The sequence below is a fragment of the Centroberyx affinis genome, unplaced genomic scaffold, assembly GCF_046629955.1.
Source record: "Centroberyx affinis isolate AG114_WGS23_722 - 3 ecotype Tasmania unplaced genomic scaffold, CSIRO-AGI_Caff_v1 ptg005940l_1, whole genome shotgun sequence".
NCBI classification, from domain to species: Eukaryota; Metazoa; Chordata; class Actinopteri; order Beryciformes; family Berycidae; genus Centroberyx; species Centroberyx affinis.
Genome location: NW_027283018.1, coordinates 16,838 through 32,572, shown reverse-complemented (window position 1 = coordinate 32,572; position 15,735 = coordinate 16,838). Strand labels below are relative to the sequence as shown.

At 41.1% G+C, this 15,735-nt stretch overlaps 1 protein-coding gene across 1 annotated transcript; it reads right to left on the bottom strand.

The window, feature by feature from the left end:
* Positions 1 to 472: 472 nt before the first annotated feature.
* Positions 473 to 15,430, bottom strand: atg3 (autophagy related 3). Its single transcript, XM_071547458.1, has 12 exons — positions 15,251 to 15,430; positions 14,921 to 14,962; positions 14,410 to 14,459; positions 12,586 to 12,656; positions 11,423 to 11,530; positions 11,185 to 11,234; positions 10,139 to 10,232; positions 8,902 to 8,936; positions 8,647 to 8,799; positions 6,391 to 6,518; positions 3,580 to 3,648; positions 473 to 3,249 (listed from the first exon to the last, which is right to left on the bottom strand). The coding sequence occupies exons 1-12, from the start codon at positions 15,320 to 15,322 to the stop codon at positions 3,168 to 3,170; spliced, it is 954 nt and encodes a 317-aa protein (XP_071403559.1). The 5' UTR covers positions 15,323 to 15,430; the 3' UTR covers positions 473 to 3,167.
* Positions 15,431 to 15,735: the final 305 nt, after the last annotated feature.

The following is a 15,735-nucleotide window of genomic DNA, read 5'->3' as shown; positions in this document are numbered from 1 at the left end:
CTCTACCTACAATACAGATAGTCATGGAATTCTGGACAAAATCATATCTAACAATAAAAATATTCTCAGATTTGGGTCCGAGAGATGAGATCTCATCAAATGGGGGTCTGTGGCCCTAATGTGGACTAATTCAGGGGTCCTTGATATGAAAAAGGTTGAGAATCACTGCATTAGGACATGCAACATTTTTGGTAGATGTCAGCCGGAGAGGATTTTTAAGACATCTTTGGCTTTTACATTATCACAAAGATTCATAACTATGTTTCTGTTTCTGTTAAGGCTTGGAAACCTGCCATCGGATAGAGAAGCTGTATTTGTCAAGAGATAGAGATGTGAAAACCACGTCTTGTCTTCTGCATTGACCTTTTTGTGAAGAAAAAAAAAACAACAGACAAAAAGACAAACCAGTCCAAGCTCTTATTACCAATTACAGCCTGAATTTGAACATAAATTACAGGTAGTCTGTTTGCAATATTTGGGAAAATCTTTATTGATAAATGTACATTACTTTAAAATGTTCAGTGCTACCACTGAACAGTTACATCAGGAGACACTGGATCAACAGGCAGTACAGCGTGAATAGGTTGTCCAACAAAGAGACAGAGAAGGAAAGTAGCAGTTTATTGAACCAGGTACTTTAGTTGTAGAAGTACTGACAGCAACATGCTGCTATAATGAGCCGAATATATTGAACTACTCATTATCCACATTCTTCTTAACACCCCGGATATCCGGAAACTCATTGTAAGGATGTATGGAACAGCGCGAGTGGCTTGAGACAGTAAAAGAACGCGGCATTTGTCTTGTGAAAATGCTGCACGACAGTGATTTCAGGCAACCTTTCTGAGAGATTCCTTACGCAAAGGCAGAACGATACAGCCCGTTGGAACACACCTTAAAGAGAAGACAAGACCGAGGAAGCGGTGTTGCTAAAAAAGACCTTTCTTGCCAATTTCAAAAGGTTACGACACAAACCGGCGGGGGAAAGAAAATACGTTTGCGAAAGTCCGAGAGAGAAAAAAAAAAAGGAAAACACAAAGAAAACATGTAACCCAACCACAGGGACCAACGATTTCGACCTGACTGTAAACACATTCAGAGAACAAAGTATTAAGACAAACCGGCATATAGATCTGATTCAGAATAATGAGTTCCTGCAAAGTGAATTACCGTAGAAACCCAGCAGTGAGGCATGAGGACAAAACTGTTAATATCAAAGAAGCTTATAATGATGCTATTTGGTACAGTAGTTGGAGATGTGAGCAGGTAAAACTAAATTGCCTGACAGTAATGGTAACAAAGTTCAAATTCAGAGTTTTGCAATTTTTTTCCTTTCATTATTATTTGGAGTTGAGCAAGAATTTAAAGGAATAGTTCACCCAAAAATGAAAATCCTGTCATCATCTACTCACCCTCATGCCAAATGAAACACAGGTGGAATTTGTTAGTCCATATAACACACATGGAGGCTGCCAGCACAACTTGGTAGCAGCCTTCTCCAAAACAACTGAAGTCAATGGGGACCTGTTCTTTAGAGTTGCACTAAATGATGGTGTAAATATACTGTAGGTCTTTTTGGAACTCTGAAGAACTGGTCCCCACTGACTTCAGTTGTTTTGGAGAAGGCTGCTATGGAGTTGTGCTGGCAACCTCCCTGTGTGTTATATGGACAAACTTCACCTGTGTTTCAACTGGCATGAGGGGGAGGAGATGATGACAGAATTTTCATTTTTGGGTGAACTATTCCTTTAATAAGCAAGACTATGCTGACCAAAGGCAATTTGGGCCACTGGGAAGATTCTAGGGTGAATAAACTGCAGCCAAGCAGAACACTAATGTGCCACTGATATTGAACACATGGCAGACAACTACTGATGACTGCTGGTGTTCTGAATAAATGCAATGGGAACAATCTGTTATCTTCCATGAATCCATCCACTTTCTTACTAACCCGACGCAGACTTGACACCAACTGGGCCTGAGTTCTTTCTGTAGATGGTCTCTTTTAGATTTGAAGTGAAGCAGTGTGGAATGGGGCGAGTGCCACTGATAGCATCAAAACCTCCTGGACAAAAAACACTGTGCGATTGGTCACCACATATAAAGCCTGTATTATTGGGAGAGACATTAACTAATAGCCTTGTTACATTCCTCCAACATTCCCAATGGTCCTATCCCCATGCATAGTGTCTCAGAGTAACACAAACGTTCCAGAAACCCATTAAAGGAATAGTTCACCCAAAAATGAAAATGCATTAGTCTTATTATCCTTATTCGTTGTCACTCACCCCCGTGCCAGTAGAAAATCGGGTAAAGTTTGTTAGTCCATACAACACTGCTGGAAGAAGTGCATTGCAGCATTCTCCAAAACAACTGAAGTTGCCTGGTGACCTGTCTTCAGAGTTAAAAAAATAACAGAAAATAACCATAAAATGGTTGCTCTTGCAGGATAATCCAAGTCTCTTGAAGCCAACAGATCCCAAAGTAACTTGAAAAGACCGACATTTACACCTTTAGCTAAAATCGCTAAATTTGAAAATACGTCACCCCGGCCTCGATAGGTAAGACTAGCTAGCTATCTTCATTATTATTATGACATCACACATTAATATGAGTGCTCACTTATTGAATTTGACGATTAAATACAAAGTAATTGGTTTAAAACAGTATTTCTACCTATTTTCAAATCTTGCGCTTGTATTTTGAAGGCTAAACTGCTAATTCAAGCTAGTCTTACCTTACAGCTAGAGTGGCGATTTCAGCTAAATAATAGTGTAAATGTCGGTCTTTTCAAGTCACTTTGGGATCTGTCGGCTTCAAGAGACTTGGATCATCCTGGAAGAGCTGCATGGAGCCATTTTATGGTTATTTTCCATTATTTTTTGAAGTCTGAAGACAGGTCTCTGGCAACTTCGGCTGTTTTGGAGAATGCTGTAATGTACTTCCGGGGATCTCCGGTAGTGTTGTATGGACTATCTAACTTTACCCGATTTTCTACTGGCATGGGGGGTGAGTAGATAATGACTGAATTTTCATTTTTGGGTGAACTACTCCTTTAACAGATGCAATCTCAGTGCGTTGGCTGTAGTTGCTGTGAGACACGGGCAAAACTCCTGTTCCTTTCCTCTTTTAAAGATATCTGCAGAAGCACATTTGCACGGAAGAAGCTACATGGTGAAGTGCCTTGTGTAGTCGTATTCTATTGTGGGAATGACAGCCTGGACAAACTTCAAGAAAATCAAAAGATACCTGGAAACTTCAGTTAAGGAAAATGCTTATGCTTGGCAGGTAATCACTTACAAATCTTGTTTAACGTCTGCTGAAGTTAAAAGTTGAAATGCAATAGCACAACAAACATGACAAGCACAGTGTTGTTGGACTAAGCATATTTGTAGATTTAATGAAGACCTTGCACTCTGATGATCAAATGATGATGATGATGATAATAATAATAATACCTCTATTATATAGCACTTTTCTTAACAACTCAAAGTAATTCATGCACACGTCAAGAAGCAGCGTTAATCAGTGAGACACATTTAATTCAACCTGTTAATATAAATTCATATAAAAGGATACATATGCACTCCCAGTTCTCCTCCTCCCTCCGCCACGGTCTCAATAATCTTTTTCATGACTTCAGCATGTCTGGAAATAAAGGAAAGGATGCATCAGCCAAAGTTTCTTATTAAAGGGTCAGTGACTTGGGGGAGAAATGTCATAATAACATCATCAACACTTACCCCAGAGCAGTGGGTGAATCGGACACCCTATACTAATTCTTTAAGACATTACCCTGACTAAAAAGAATATATTCATTAATAATTTGCTTATGTCAACCAGTGATGGACACCCTTTAAGTCAGAATGTAATATAAAAATATTCTAAATACACACAAATAGATACAGATAAATTGATAGTGATGCTACCAGTATCGTATTATGCCTGTTAGCACGACAAAGCTATTAATCCTTAACAACTTACACGTCTTCTGACAGAGGACAATGACATGGGCAGTCAAGAAAAAATATAAAATAAATCTTTAGATTCAGTTCAAAGATGATCTCAAAATCTGCTTTGGATGGGAACTCTGTGAGGTGAGTATGGCCCAGATCTACTAACATGCAATTCCAGGTGCAGCGCAAAAGCAATTGCGGGTGAAATTGCGCAAGGTATTTACTAAAATAGGGCACGCAAATGAGCGGAGGTGCAAATAATTAATTAGAATTGCGACTGCGCCAATATAATATGCCCAAACAATGCGCATAAATAGCCCATTTGTAGCAACGTAATGATGGGCAAAAGAAGTGCAAATTTCTCCCTAGTGGAGGTGGAAGTGTTGGTGCCAGAGAAAACCCCAAAGAGCTGCAAAGAAGAGATGTTTTACCAGCGCATAAAAAGTCACTCTGGAACGACATAACAAATAAAGTGAATGGGCACCAAAAGCACGATTTAGCGGAGGGAAAGAGCGCTGGTATGATATGAGGGGATGAACCAAACTGCTTACCACAAATTATTATTTATTTTTTAAATTATACTTTATTTTGCCAAATAAAGCAAAAGAGGAGCCTTAATTCCCTTGGAGGAGCAAGTGCAGCAGAGCCTGACTGAGACGCAGGTGACAAGTGTGGGAGAGATGGATACCCGGTGAAGGTACATGACAGGTGTGGGAGGGGTGGATACCCGGTGAAGGTATGCGACAGGTGTGGAGGGATGGATACCCGGTGAAGGTACAAGACAGGTGTGGAGGGATGGATACCCGGTGAAGGTACAAGACAGGTGTGGAGGGATGGATACCCGGTGAAGGTACAAGACAGGTGTGGAGAGATGGATACCCGGTGAAGGTACAAGACAGGTGTGGAGGGATGGATACCCGGTGAAGGTACAAGACAGGTGTGGAGGGATGGATACCCGGTGAAGGTACAAGACAGGTGTGGAGGGATGGATACCCGGTGAAGGTATGCGACAGGTGTGGAGGGATGGATACCCGGTGAAGGTACAAGACAGGTGTGGAGGGATGGATACCCGGTGAAGGTACAAGACAGGTGTGGAGGGATGGATACCCGGTGAAGGTATGCGACAGGTGTGGAGGGATGGATACCCAGTGAAGGTATGCGACAGGTGTGGAGGGATGGATACCTGGTGAAGGTACAAGACAGGTGTGGAGGGATGGATACCCGGTGAAGGTACAAGACAGGTGTGGAGGGATGGATACCCGGTGAAGGTACAAGACAGGTGTGGAGGGATGGATACCCGGTGAAGGTACAAGACAGGTGTGGAGGGATGGATACCCGGTGAAGGTACAAGACAGGTGTGGAGGGATGGATACCCGGTGAAGGTATGCGCCAGGTGTGGAGGGATGGATACCCGGTGAAGGTACAAGACAGGTGTGGAGGGATGGATACCCGGTGAAGGTACAAGACAGGTGTGGAGGGATGGATACCCGGTGAAGGTACAAGACAGGTGTGGAGGGATGGATACCCGGTGAAGGTACAAGACAGGTGTGGAGAGATGGATACCCGGTGAAGGTACAAGACAGGTGTGGAGGGATGGATACCCGGTGAAGGTACAAGACAGGTGTGGAGGGATGGATACCCGGTGAAGGTACAAGACAGGTGTGGAGGGATGGATACCCGGTGAAGGTATGCGACAGGTGTGGAGGGATGGATACCCAGTGAAGGTATGCGACAGGTGTGGAGGGATGGATACCCGGTGAAGGTACAAGACAGGTGTGGAGGGATGGATACCTGGTGAAGGTACAGTTACATAGCCCTATAGCTGGAGAAGCCGTGCACACACCTCTCCACTGTTGTGACAGTTACGCACTCGTTTTTTCATTGCTTTCATCAAAGCAATGTCACGGAGACATTGGCTCATAATATATAGAATAGAATATTGAGTGCACTTTCTGCTACTCTGCCAAACAGGCTTAAATTGTACATTTTTAAGTCAGCATACTCATTTAAACCTAATTGGAATTATAATCTGGATACGATCTAATGAGCGCATGTCATGCTGTGTAGATGACTGTGTCACTTTGATCTTGGAGCCTGTTCCAGAGTCTCACAAAATGATAACACATGCTTTTCCTAGGCCACCGCCTATTGATAAATCACGTCCACTGCCAATTTCCATAAATCCCTCCCCTTATTTTGCGCCTCAGCCTTGGAACACCCACAAATGCATATGATGCATGATGATTTCAGGGGCAAATGTCTTAGTAGATCAGAAAACAAGGTTTTAGCACCCGAAATGGTGCAAACCTTTAGTAGATCCGGGTAGATCCTTTAGTAGATCCGGTGTTTTTCCTGCTTAGCCCCACCAGTGTGTGCACATTTAGGAAGGAGGTGCATTTATGAAGGAGGGAAATTAGTTTTGGTTTTTTCTCACCTGCAGGGGTGCACAGAGCACATGGCCGGAGGAGGAAGGTGGGGGTGGTTCTCGATGGTGACTGTTTTCTTCACATGGTCCTGGCTGATGTCCTCATACATCTGTTCTACGCTCAATGGCTGCCTGTCCTGGAAGACACAAGAGAACGAATGAATGCCGGAAGGTGTTGAGTAAATGCCAGCCTGCGATTGTCTTGTGCTTACTGAGCTCAGGGTGGAAAACTAACTTTTTTTATGCAGTAGCCACTGTGTCTGGTAGATTCTACCAGCCACTCACCCTTTTTACCAGCCACTTTTAAAAAAATCTACATTAATGGCTAAATATGATAAAGATTTAACATAAGCCACACTTAATAGGCTATACATTATTTATTCAAGTATGTTGACAATGACAGCGTTTCAAGCATATGAGAGCTGAACAATTCATCAAAAAAAACAAACAAAATCACAATATGAAGTTGTGCAATTTCCAAATTGGAGAGGATGCAATTAATTGCTTTAGAGAGAGTTGCATCCAAACTGGATTTCTGAACAAGGTGTTTCAGAGCTGCAGGTTATCTTTGGTCCATGAATCAAAACCTTTCATCAGGCTCAAAGTGCGCCAATGTCACTTTTAGCCGCATTGTAAAATGGTTTTCTAACCGCAAGCATTTTAGAAGCTGCTGTATCTCTGACTGTGATTCTGTGCTCTTGAATGCAGCCTCACGTTCGCACGAAACTGCGGCTGTCAAAACTTCTCGGAGAGCGAATCACCGTTTACGATTGTGTGGAGGCACACACATCCCAGCTTTTTATCCTCCAAAAAGTGCCTTAAATCAGCAGTGTGGGAGCATTTTGGATTCCTACAAAATGCCCTTGGTGTATTGAAGAAGACCTATCCAATTTACAAAGCTGCCGACGAAATGCAGCTGCAAATGGCTCAAACTCATCTAACTTGCCAAGACATCTTCCAGCTCACCATCCATCCTGCATGATCAAGACAAGGTAAAAGTAAATTGTAAATTGGCGGCAAGTTGCTTACTGAAACGTAAAGCTGGTAGGGGATTAATAATTGATTACATTTATATAGCGCTTTTCTAGGTACTCAAAGCACTTCACATATGATGGGGGGGTGCGGGGGGGGGGTCTCAACTCATCCACCACCGATGTGTAGCACCCACCTGGGTGATGCACGGCAGCCAGTTTGCGCCAGAACGCTCACCACACATCAGCTATCTCAGTGGAGAGTAGAGGACTGAAAGAGCCAATTAGGTAACGAGGGATGATTAGGTGGCCATGATGGAAGGAAGGCCTGTTTGGGAATTTTTCCAGGGCACCGGGGTTACACCCCTACTCTTGCGATGAGTGCCGATGGGATCTTTATTGACCACAGTCAGGACCTCGGTTTAACGTCTCATCCGAAGGACGGTGCTCACTCACAGGACAGAGTCCCTGTCTCTGCCCTGGGGCATTGGGGATATTATTCATGAGACCAGAGGGAAGAGCACGTCCTACTGGTCCTCCAACACCACTTCCAGCACCAGGTGGTCTCCCATCCAAGGACTAACCACAGCCAGACCTGCTTAGCTTCCCAGGCAAGCTAGCGATGTAGTGCAGGAGCTATGGTGCTGGCTTAAATATAAAACGGTCACTTACAATCAACAGAGTTAAGAGTTGGACTTTCAGTGTAACAGGTCCCCATTGACTTCAGTTGTTTTGGAGAAGGCTGCTACCAAGTTGTGCTCCAACCTCCCTGTGTGTTATATGGACTAACAAATTTCACCTGTGTTTCATTTGGCATGAGGGTGAGTAGATGATGACAGAATTTTAATTTTTGGGTGAACTATTACTTTAATACATCCATGGTGGGAACACGCTTTTAAAGGGTGTAACTCAATTGTGAATTGAGGCTCAATTGTGAATTGAGGCTCAATTGTGAATTGAGGCTCAATTGTGAATTGAGGCTCATCCGCCACAGTGGGGGGTGAGCCTCACAAATTTACCAGCCACTGCCCAAAATCCCGCATTTGGCGGGTGTTAACTTTCCACCCTGACTGAGCTACTACTACTTAGCTCGGGTCAGTTGTCAAGCACAAAGAAGTACACTAAACTCTCCTGGGATTGTCTCAACTTGTGTAAAAAGCTGCTGCCCTACGTGGCTAATGCAACTACATCTAATACTCTAATAATTCCTTGCGCATAGTATTTCACGCTGGTGTCACAATAAATACACAAGGCTTAAGACAGTCTTCATAGGTCCTGTACTCAGGTACAATACCTCATCGTATCCAAACAGCCAGAGTCGAGGGGTCTGGTAGTATTTATCATATGTAATGTACAGGTCATATGTTCTAGTCTGAAGAATGGCATCTTCACTCCCGGGCTCTGCTTTGGCTTTAGATTCTACCATTTTACTGGTGTCCAAGGTTGCCTGAGGAGAGGACAAAAACACCAAGACAGAGTGTCAACTGATGATGACTGACATCAGATCATGCAATGTGAGTGTTATGTTACAGCCCTCTGAGCATTTTACCTCATCTGTTTCCAATAGGCCACTTTCCTCGTATTCTGAAAGGACAGACAACATCATCACACTACAGGCATTCTGTTATGAAACTGATTAAGAGGAAACCAAACAAAGGCTTTTGTAACTGGTGAGGGTGTATTAAAGGATATGTTTGGCAATTTAGGAGCTATATATAATTTGTCTCTTATATACCTGTAGTAGGGCTGAACAATTAATCAAAATTTTATCGAAAACGCAATATGGCCTACTGCGAGTTTCAAATCGCAGGAGGCGCAATATTTGTTAAAGGTGAAATGTGTCAAAATACCATTTTTAAATGAAATATTGTGGTGCTGCAGAGATGTCCTGGCCTACACATCATATTCTACAGACTTAAGAAAACATCTTTGTTTGGTACAGATCCCCGCAAAAATCACACCATAATCATTTTAATACATTTTTCAATGAAAATGAGAATAATGATGAAAAAATTATCATTCCCTCTAATATCGCAAATCATATTGCAATTGCAATACCAGTCACAATAATCGCAATTAGATATTTTTTCAAAAGCCCTAACCTGTAGTACTTGGACCCGCAGACAATATTGGCTCCCAAGTCAGCTGTCAGTTGAAATGGCGAGCTGTTGGTGCTAGCATCTTATTGCTAACAATTAGTCCAAGTCAAAATATCTCCAAAAAAGCCATTCATAGGCTCCACGGGGTGAGATTAAATGAAAAAGTTGCAAAGTACATAAATTAAAATTGGCTCGGACTTCATGACACAATTCTGCCACACTTTCACTAATAAGGAAATCACTTAACTACAGTATTTGTTCTGCCACAGCACAGACTGCTGTGGGGTGAACGTGAGTTACTGGTGGCATGATCTAGTTTTGCGGGCTGTCAGGTCAGGTTATAAACAATTGCACATGGAGCCAGAGTTTGGAAGAAGACTATCCAATGAGTGGAAATGGTGCAGTGACCGACGTATTTATATTCACAGGCCAGAAAGCACTCTGGACTATGAATATAAATACCATATCGTTTTCACAGACTGGCTTTTTTGGAGATATTTTGACATATCCCATTTGGACTGATAGTTAACAGCAAGTACCTAGAAACAGCAACTCGCTGTTTCAACTGACAGCTCACTCGGGAGCCAATATTGTCTGTGTTCAAAGTACTACAGGTATGTAAGAGACAAATTATATACAGGTCCAAAATCGCCAAGCTTATCCTTTCAGACCTTTTTGACACAGTACCTTCCATATCTGCTGCCTCTCCATCTTCGTCATCATCATCATCGCCATTGCCGGTGCCGCGTGCTGCAGAATTGGCATTCAAATTCATGTTGTCCTAGAAGAGGAAAAGAATTTGAAAGGCCCCATGTGTAACTGCAGTATGACAACCACTGTAGTGCGGTTTCAATCAAGCCATTTATGTGAAAATTGAAGTTTAGAATGGGAATAAGCTGAAATGGCAACACCAAATTTCAGAAAAAAAATCCCCAAATACCACAAAAGGTTTTTACATTCACTTGAGGTGGATTTCCACTAACGTTACTTAAGTTAAAAGTTTACAGGGCAGCAGAAGACGTGTTACTGTCTACAAATCCTGTTACTAACACAAGCAAATTTGGAGCAAATTGTAGAATGTTAAGTTCCACTTTGTCCTGTCCAAACAACCAATTCTCGTGACGTAAGCGCTAACGAAAACAAAGATGGCGGCATGCTAGGCTACAAATGTAGAATTCAAAAAATATTTTCGTAACAATGGCTTACTTTTACAATGTTATTTTTATTGTGGTACATCTTAATATAATACACAAAAGCTCTATGCAGGTGTCTATTTCGCTATTTCATCTCTTCACTTCAAATCAGACCTCTATTTTGAGTTATGAAAACTCTTCCAGAAAATACAATGGAAAAAGTCTATTAACTTGAGGCTTGAAATGAAAACCCATTAAAATCAACAAAAAAAACTTTCATTTGGATACAATAACCAGCAAAACCAAGGCTACACATTTCTGGCATTGTATTAAAAATGGAAAACAAAAAAAAACTTGGTTATGTGAGTGTGCACACCCTTCAATAATTAGTACTTAAATATTTTAATACTTAGCAGAAGCCCCTTTTGCTTTGACAACAGCAGTAAGCCAGTTGGGTGTGTAGATATTTCATATCCACTGTACGTGAATGTGAATGAAAATGTAGATATTACGCTATTATTTACATCTGGAATGATTTTTTTTTACTTTACATTCCATTTAATTAGATGAAGACGGAACCAAGAAAGTTATGAGGCATACCTTATTGTCCAACGAGATTTCTCGTACAGCATCTGTAACTCCTAACACACCTGCCAAAAAGCATTGTATCTGTTAATTTGAGTTTTATTACTCCATGTACGTGCAGATATGTGGTTCTGTGTAGCTCAATGGGTAGAGCGGGGCACTATTAACACTGCAAGGGTTGGGGGTTCCATTCACATTGGACAGCAATGCAAAATGTATGCAGACTGTTGTATACTGAAACACTGTGTCCCACCTGAGTTGTGGTAGGTGTCCACCCAGCCCCCATCTCCATCATCCTCCTCTATGATGGCTTCCAGCTCATCTGAATACTCCATCTGTTTACAGCGCTTGTAACAGGGAACTGCAAGCAGGGAGCAAAAACAGGAAGTCAACACAGATACACCAACAAAGAGGCTGAAAAAACAGGAAGGAAAAAAACGTGCATACTCATAGATTTCATCCATTGGTGACCCAAATCTCAGCAGCTACATTGTACTTTTGTTAGCCTATATACTATCAACAGAGCATAAAATGAAATGGTAACAATTAAGATGTAATGCCAACAGGCATAAAGAAACTGGTAGCATTGCTTACATACGGAAGCGTAATGCATTCACTTGAGAAAAATTTTGCCCTGTTTTTCTGAATTAATGAGATAATTATCTCAGAATTCTGAGAAAAGTTTTCATGGAAAACAAATAATTCTGCTCTGTTTTTCTGAATTAATGAGATATCTCAAAATCCCAAGAGAAGCTCTCATTCCCGCCTGTTTAGTTTAATCCAGTTTTATTTGTAAAAAGCAAAATAAAACTGGATTCAACTAAAAAACAGAGCAGAATGAAGACAGAATGAAGAATTGAAGACATCACAGGTTCAAGTCTTTGTTATCTATAGCAGTGGTTCTCAACGTGGGGTCCGGGGACCACCAGGGGTCCTTGAGGGCATTCCAGGGGGTCCCCAGCAAATTGATGAATTGTTAAACTTCATTATTTTGTCATTTTAGAATGACTATTTTGATCATAGTTTCTCTGTTATCTCTCTACCTACAGTACAAATAGTCATGGAATTCTGGACAAAATCATATCTGACAATAAAAATATTCTCAGATTTGGGTCAGAAAGACAAAATCTCATTAAATGGGGGTCCATGGCCCTAATGTGGACTAAATTAGGGGTCCTTGATATGAAAAAGGTTGAGAACCACTGATCTATAGTAGTTTCGAGCTTGAGGTGTTTATGTTCATGAATAGTAATGGGACTGTCCTACACCATAGGAATAACAAATACAAATTGGTAAACTGTGATTAAACTAAGTGCTCTGTAACAGCAATTTCAGTCAGCTTCCATCTGCAATCCTCAGTGAGTAAAACTATTTGGAGAAAACAACATAAGCTATACACATAAATCCACCTCATACCATTGCGTGTTAGGAGAAACTGTTTATCCTGCGGCAAATATGGTTTCACCTTGGCCTCTTCCCCAGATGCCCTAAAGGGAGAAGGGACGTGAAACATAGGCCATATTACATTACATTGTCTCTTAAGTTGTTTTTTCTTTTTTTTTTCTTTTTTATTAATCAGTTTAATCAAAACAAATTAATCACCAAAACTTTCTTAATTGAAACTCTGAGCTGACACGGGCAAGTACAAATTTTCATTGGTCTTGTCCGGGTAATGCTTACTTGCACATGAGTGAACACTATATGTGGGGGGGGGGGCAGAGCTTTACCCTGTATGAGTCTCATCCATCTGTGAATGGTGAGGTTTTTTTGCCTTGGGCAGTGAGATCTGACGTAAATATCAGATCAAGAGTAGAATCAGGAAGGACAGGGGAAAAGAAAATTAAAGAAAAACATATGGGTTCACTCACAATGTGCATCTAAAAGTGGGAATATTTGTTGTGTTCTTTTATCTTTCTATTTTACTTGATTTGATTCTTTTAATGCAATGCATGTTGCTTGTTCTTTTACATGAATTTGATCTTTTTGTCTGTCTTTTATCTGCCTTTTATTGCTGTAAAGCACTTTGAGCTGCATGTTGTGTATGAAAGGTGCTATACAAAAAAAGGTTATTATTGTCAGTAAGGACAAGTCATTAATCCTACACAACCACCGCCACATGTAAATTGTCAACCTGTGGGAAACACTGTTCCCCTACATTCATTTAGCAGCAGTGAGGTTATTTGCTATGTTTTGGAGCATGTGAGGTAACAGTAACTAGGTTAGCCTGAGGAGAAGATAGTCTGTAGGTTTTCATTCCAACTAGGGGATTTCACTGATTAGCACACTTTCAACCAGAGAGGAGGAAGAGAAACGGCCCTCCACGGCACATGGTTCCCTATCCCCCCTGTAGAGAGGTGTTCTGAAGCCATATGTGGACACTAGAGAGAGAGAAAAATACAACTTTGCGATATGATACAAAATGCAAATATCGGTCCGATATATGTGCCACGCCGATGTAACGCTTGACCACTATCAGACATAATGGGTAATAGTACAAATCGCCCAAGTAACTAAGTTGATGTATTTTGTGATAATTATCAATATACATTTTTTTTATTGTAATAACATTTTTGGCCATTTTACCTAGAGCCCTACCCTGATGGAGTAAATCCCACCTATCTGGTGCTTCATGTAGGTTAAAACGCACACTTCCCATTGTTTGCAAGTACTGTTTACCCCGGTCTAGGGCTGGGCGATATGGTTGAAATCAATATCATGATAATCATAAGGATTTTTCTCAATATCAATATATATATCACAATATAGTTCATGTATGCAAAATCACATTAAATAAGCAAATACATTTTCATCTCATTGAACCGAATGGTAATGTTAGCTGTGATGTCAAACAAAGCTGAAATTTTCAATAATATTCCTACCATTACCTCATTTTATGAAAGTTTTTAAGTAAAATTTGCTTGTCATCATCAATTTAGACAGCAGAAATGTGTGTCACAATATCAAAATCACAGAGATATAACATATATCTCTATGATCAAAATATCTTCATATCATCACGATATGATTCCACTGAAAGATGACGATAAACGATAATATTCAATTATCGCCCAGCCCTACCCTGGTCTAATTTAAAGTATTTTTGAGCCGTGAACAGCTGTGAACTCATTTGACCACTCTCTGAAACACTCATGGTGCTGCAGACAGCTGTGAATCCTGTCACCATGAGGAATATCTGTGATCCACACCTGAGGAATATCTGTGATAAAGCAGGTTACTCACCATTTCCATGTGGGGCAGTGGTGAACCAAGTGATCACCAGCAGCTACAAACTAATATTAAACAAAAGACAGGGAAAATAATGAGCGAGAATTCTGAGAATAGGCCAGTGGTTCTCAATGTGGGGTCCGGGGACCCCCAGGGGTCCCTGAGGGGGTTCCAGAGGGTCCCCAGCAAAAAGGGGAATCATTTATTTTCACTATAATTCAATCCATAAGTAACACAATGACAGAATGTATGACTATTTTGGTCATGGGTTTCATACACTTTCTGTAATAAAACACCTGATAGCAAAAATCTTATCAGATGGGGGACCCTGGGACAAAATCTTACCAAATGGGGGTCCGTGGTCTAATTTGTGTCAGTTTAGGGGTCCTTGACGTGAAAAAGTTTGAGAACCACTGGAGTAACGTTAGGCTACTGGATGGAGAATGGCTCTGCTAATGATAAAGCAGGCTAAAAATAACATAGCCCAACTTTTGTAGATGGACTTTTGCCAGGTTATTGTTCTCACCTCTTCTGGTGTAATTACTCCAGTCTCTTTGAATTTCGATTCCTGTAATCAATAAGAAAAGAAACATAGTATCTCAGAGGGACATCATACCATCTGTAATTATGATTTTTACAGATGGCACTTTATCAGAGTTAAATTCGAGCTTTAACGGAGACGTTCCATAAGATGTTCATCACTCAATATCTAGGGCTATAGTTAACACCGACAAGAAATGACGTGCGACATTTAATGCTATACCGTTAGCTACAATATACCATCGACATCAACATGTTTGTGTTTAAGTTATAGCATTAAATGCTAACAACGTATCAGCAAGCTAATGCAGTTTACCTTCAGAACTGGAGTGAGGAACTCGGCCACTCCCAGCGCCGTGCCTTTCACTGAGTTTATCACGTTCTGCATCTTGTCGAGCTCGAGCTGGATAAAGTGTTAAGGCTCGCACGTACTTCTAAAATTATTATTATTATTTTGACATACTCATGCAGTGTCACAAGAGCAAGTCACATGATATGTCAGACGGCCGATACTTCCGGTATCGAATTCTCACGAGAACAGTCTTCTTCTTATTCTTATTCTTCTAGTTTTACGGCGGTTGGCATCCAGCTTATTGGTGCATTACCGCCACCTACTGCTCGGGCGTCTGGATCAGACAATAGACTTGCACTCTAAATCCCTTCAAAACACACACACACACACCCCCTACATTTTTCCTACTATAAAATCCCTATCCGTTTTCACTGCAGCATTTTAGAAAATAATTAAAATGGTCCCTGCATGGCTGGAAATGACTTTTTTACTGAAATTTGACCTTTCAT

What these genes read in the sequence shown, in the direction of transcription:
- atg3 (XM_071547458.1), bottom strand. Translation starts at nt 15,322, where the DNA reads ATGCAGAACGTGATAAACTCAGTGAAAGGCACGGCGCTGGGAGTGGCC. An exon ending in AGAGGCAGCAGATATGGAAG is followed by an intron (nt 8,937 to 10,138) that starts GTACTGTGTCAA and finishes CTGTCCTTTCAG; the next exon opens with AATACGAGGAAAGTGGCCTA. An exon ending in GCCTATTGGAAACAGATGAG is followed by an intron (nt 8,800 to 8,901) that starts GTAAAATGCTCA and finishes TCCTCTCCTCAG; the next exon opens with GCAACCTTGGACACCAGTAA.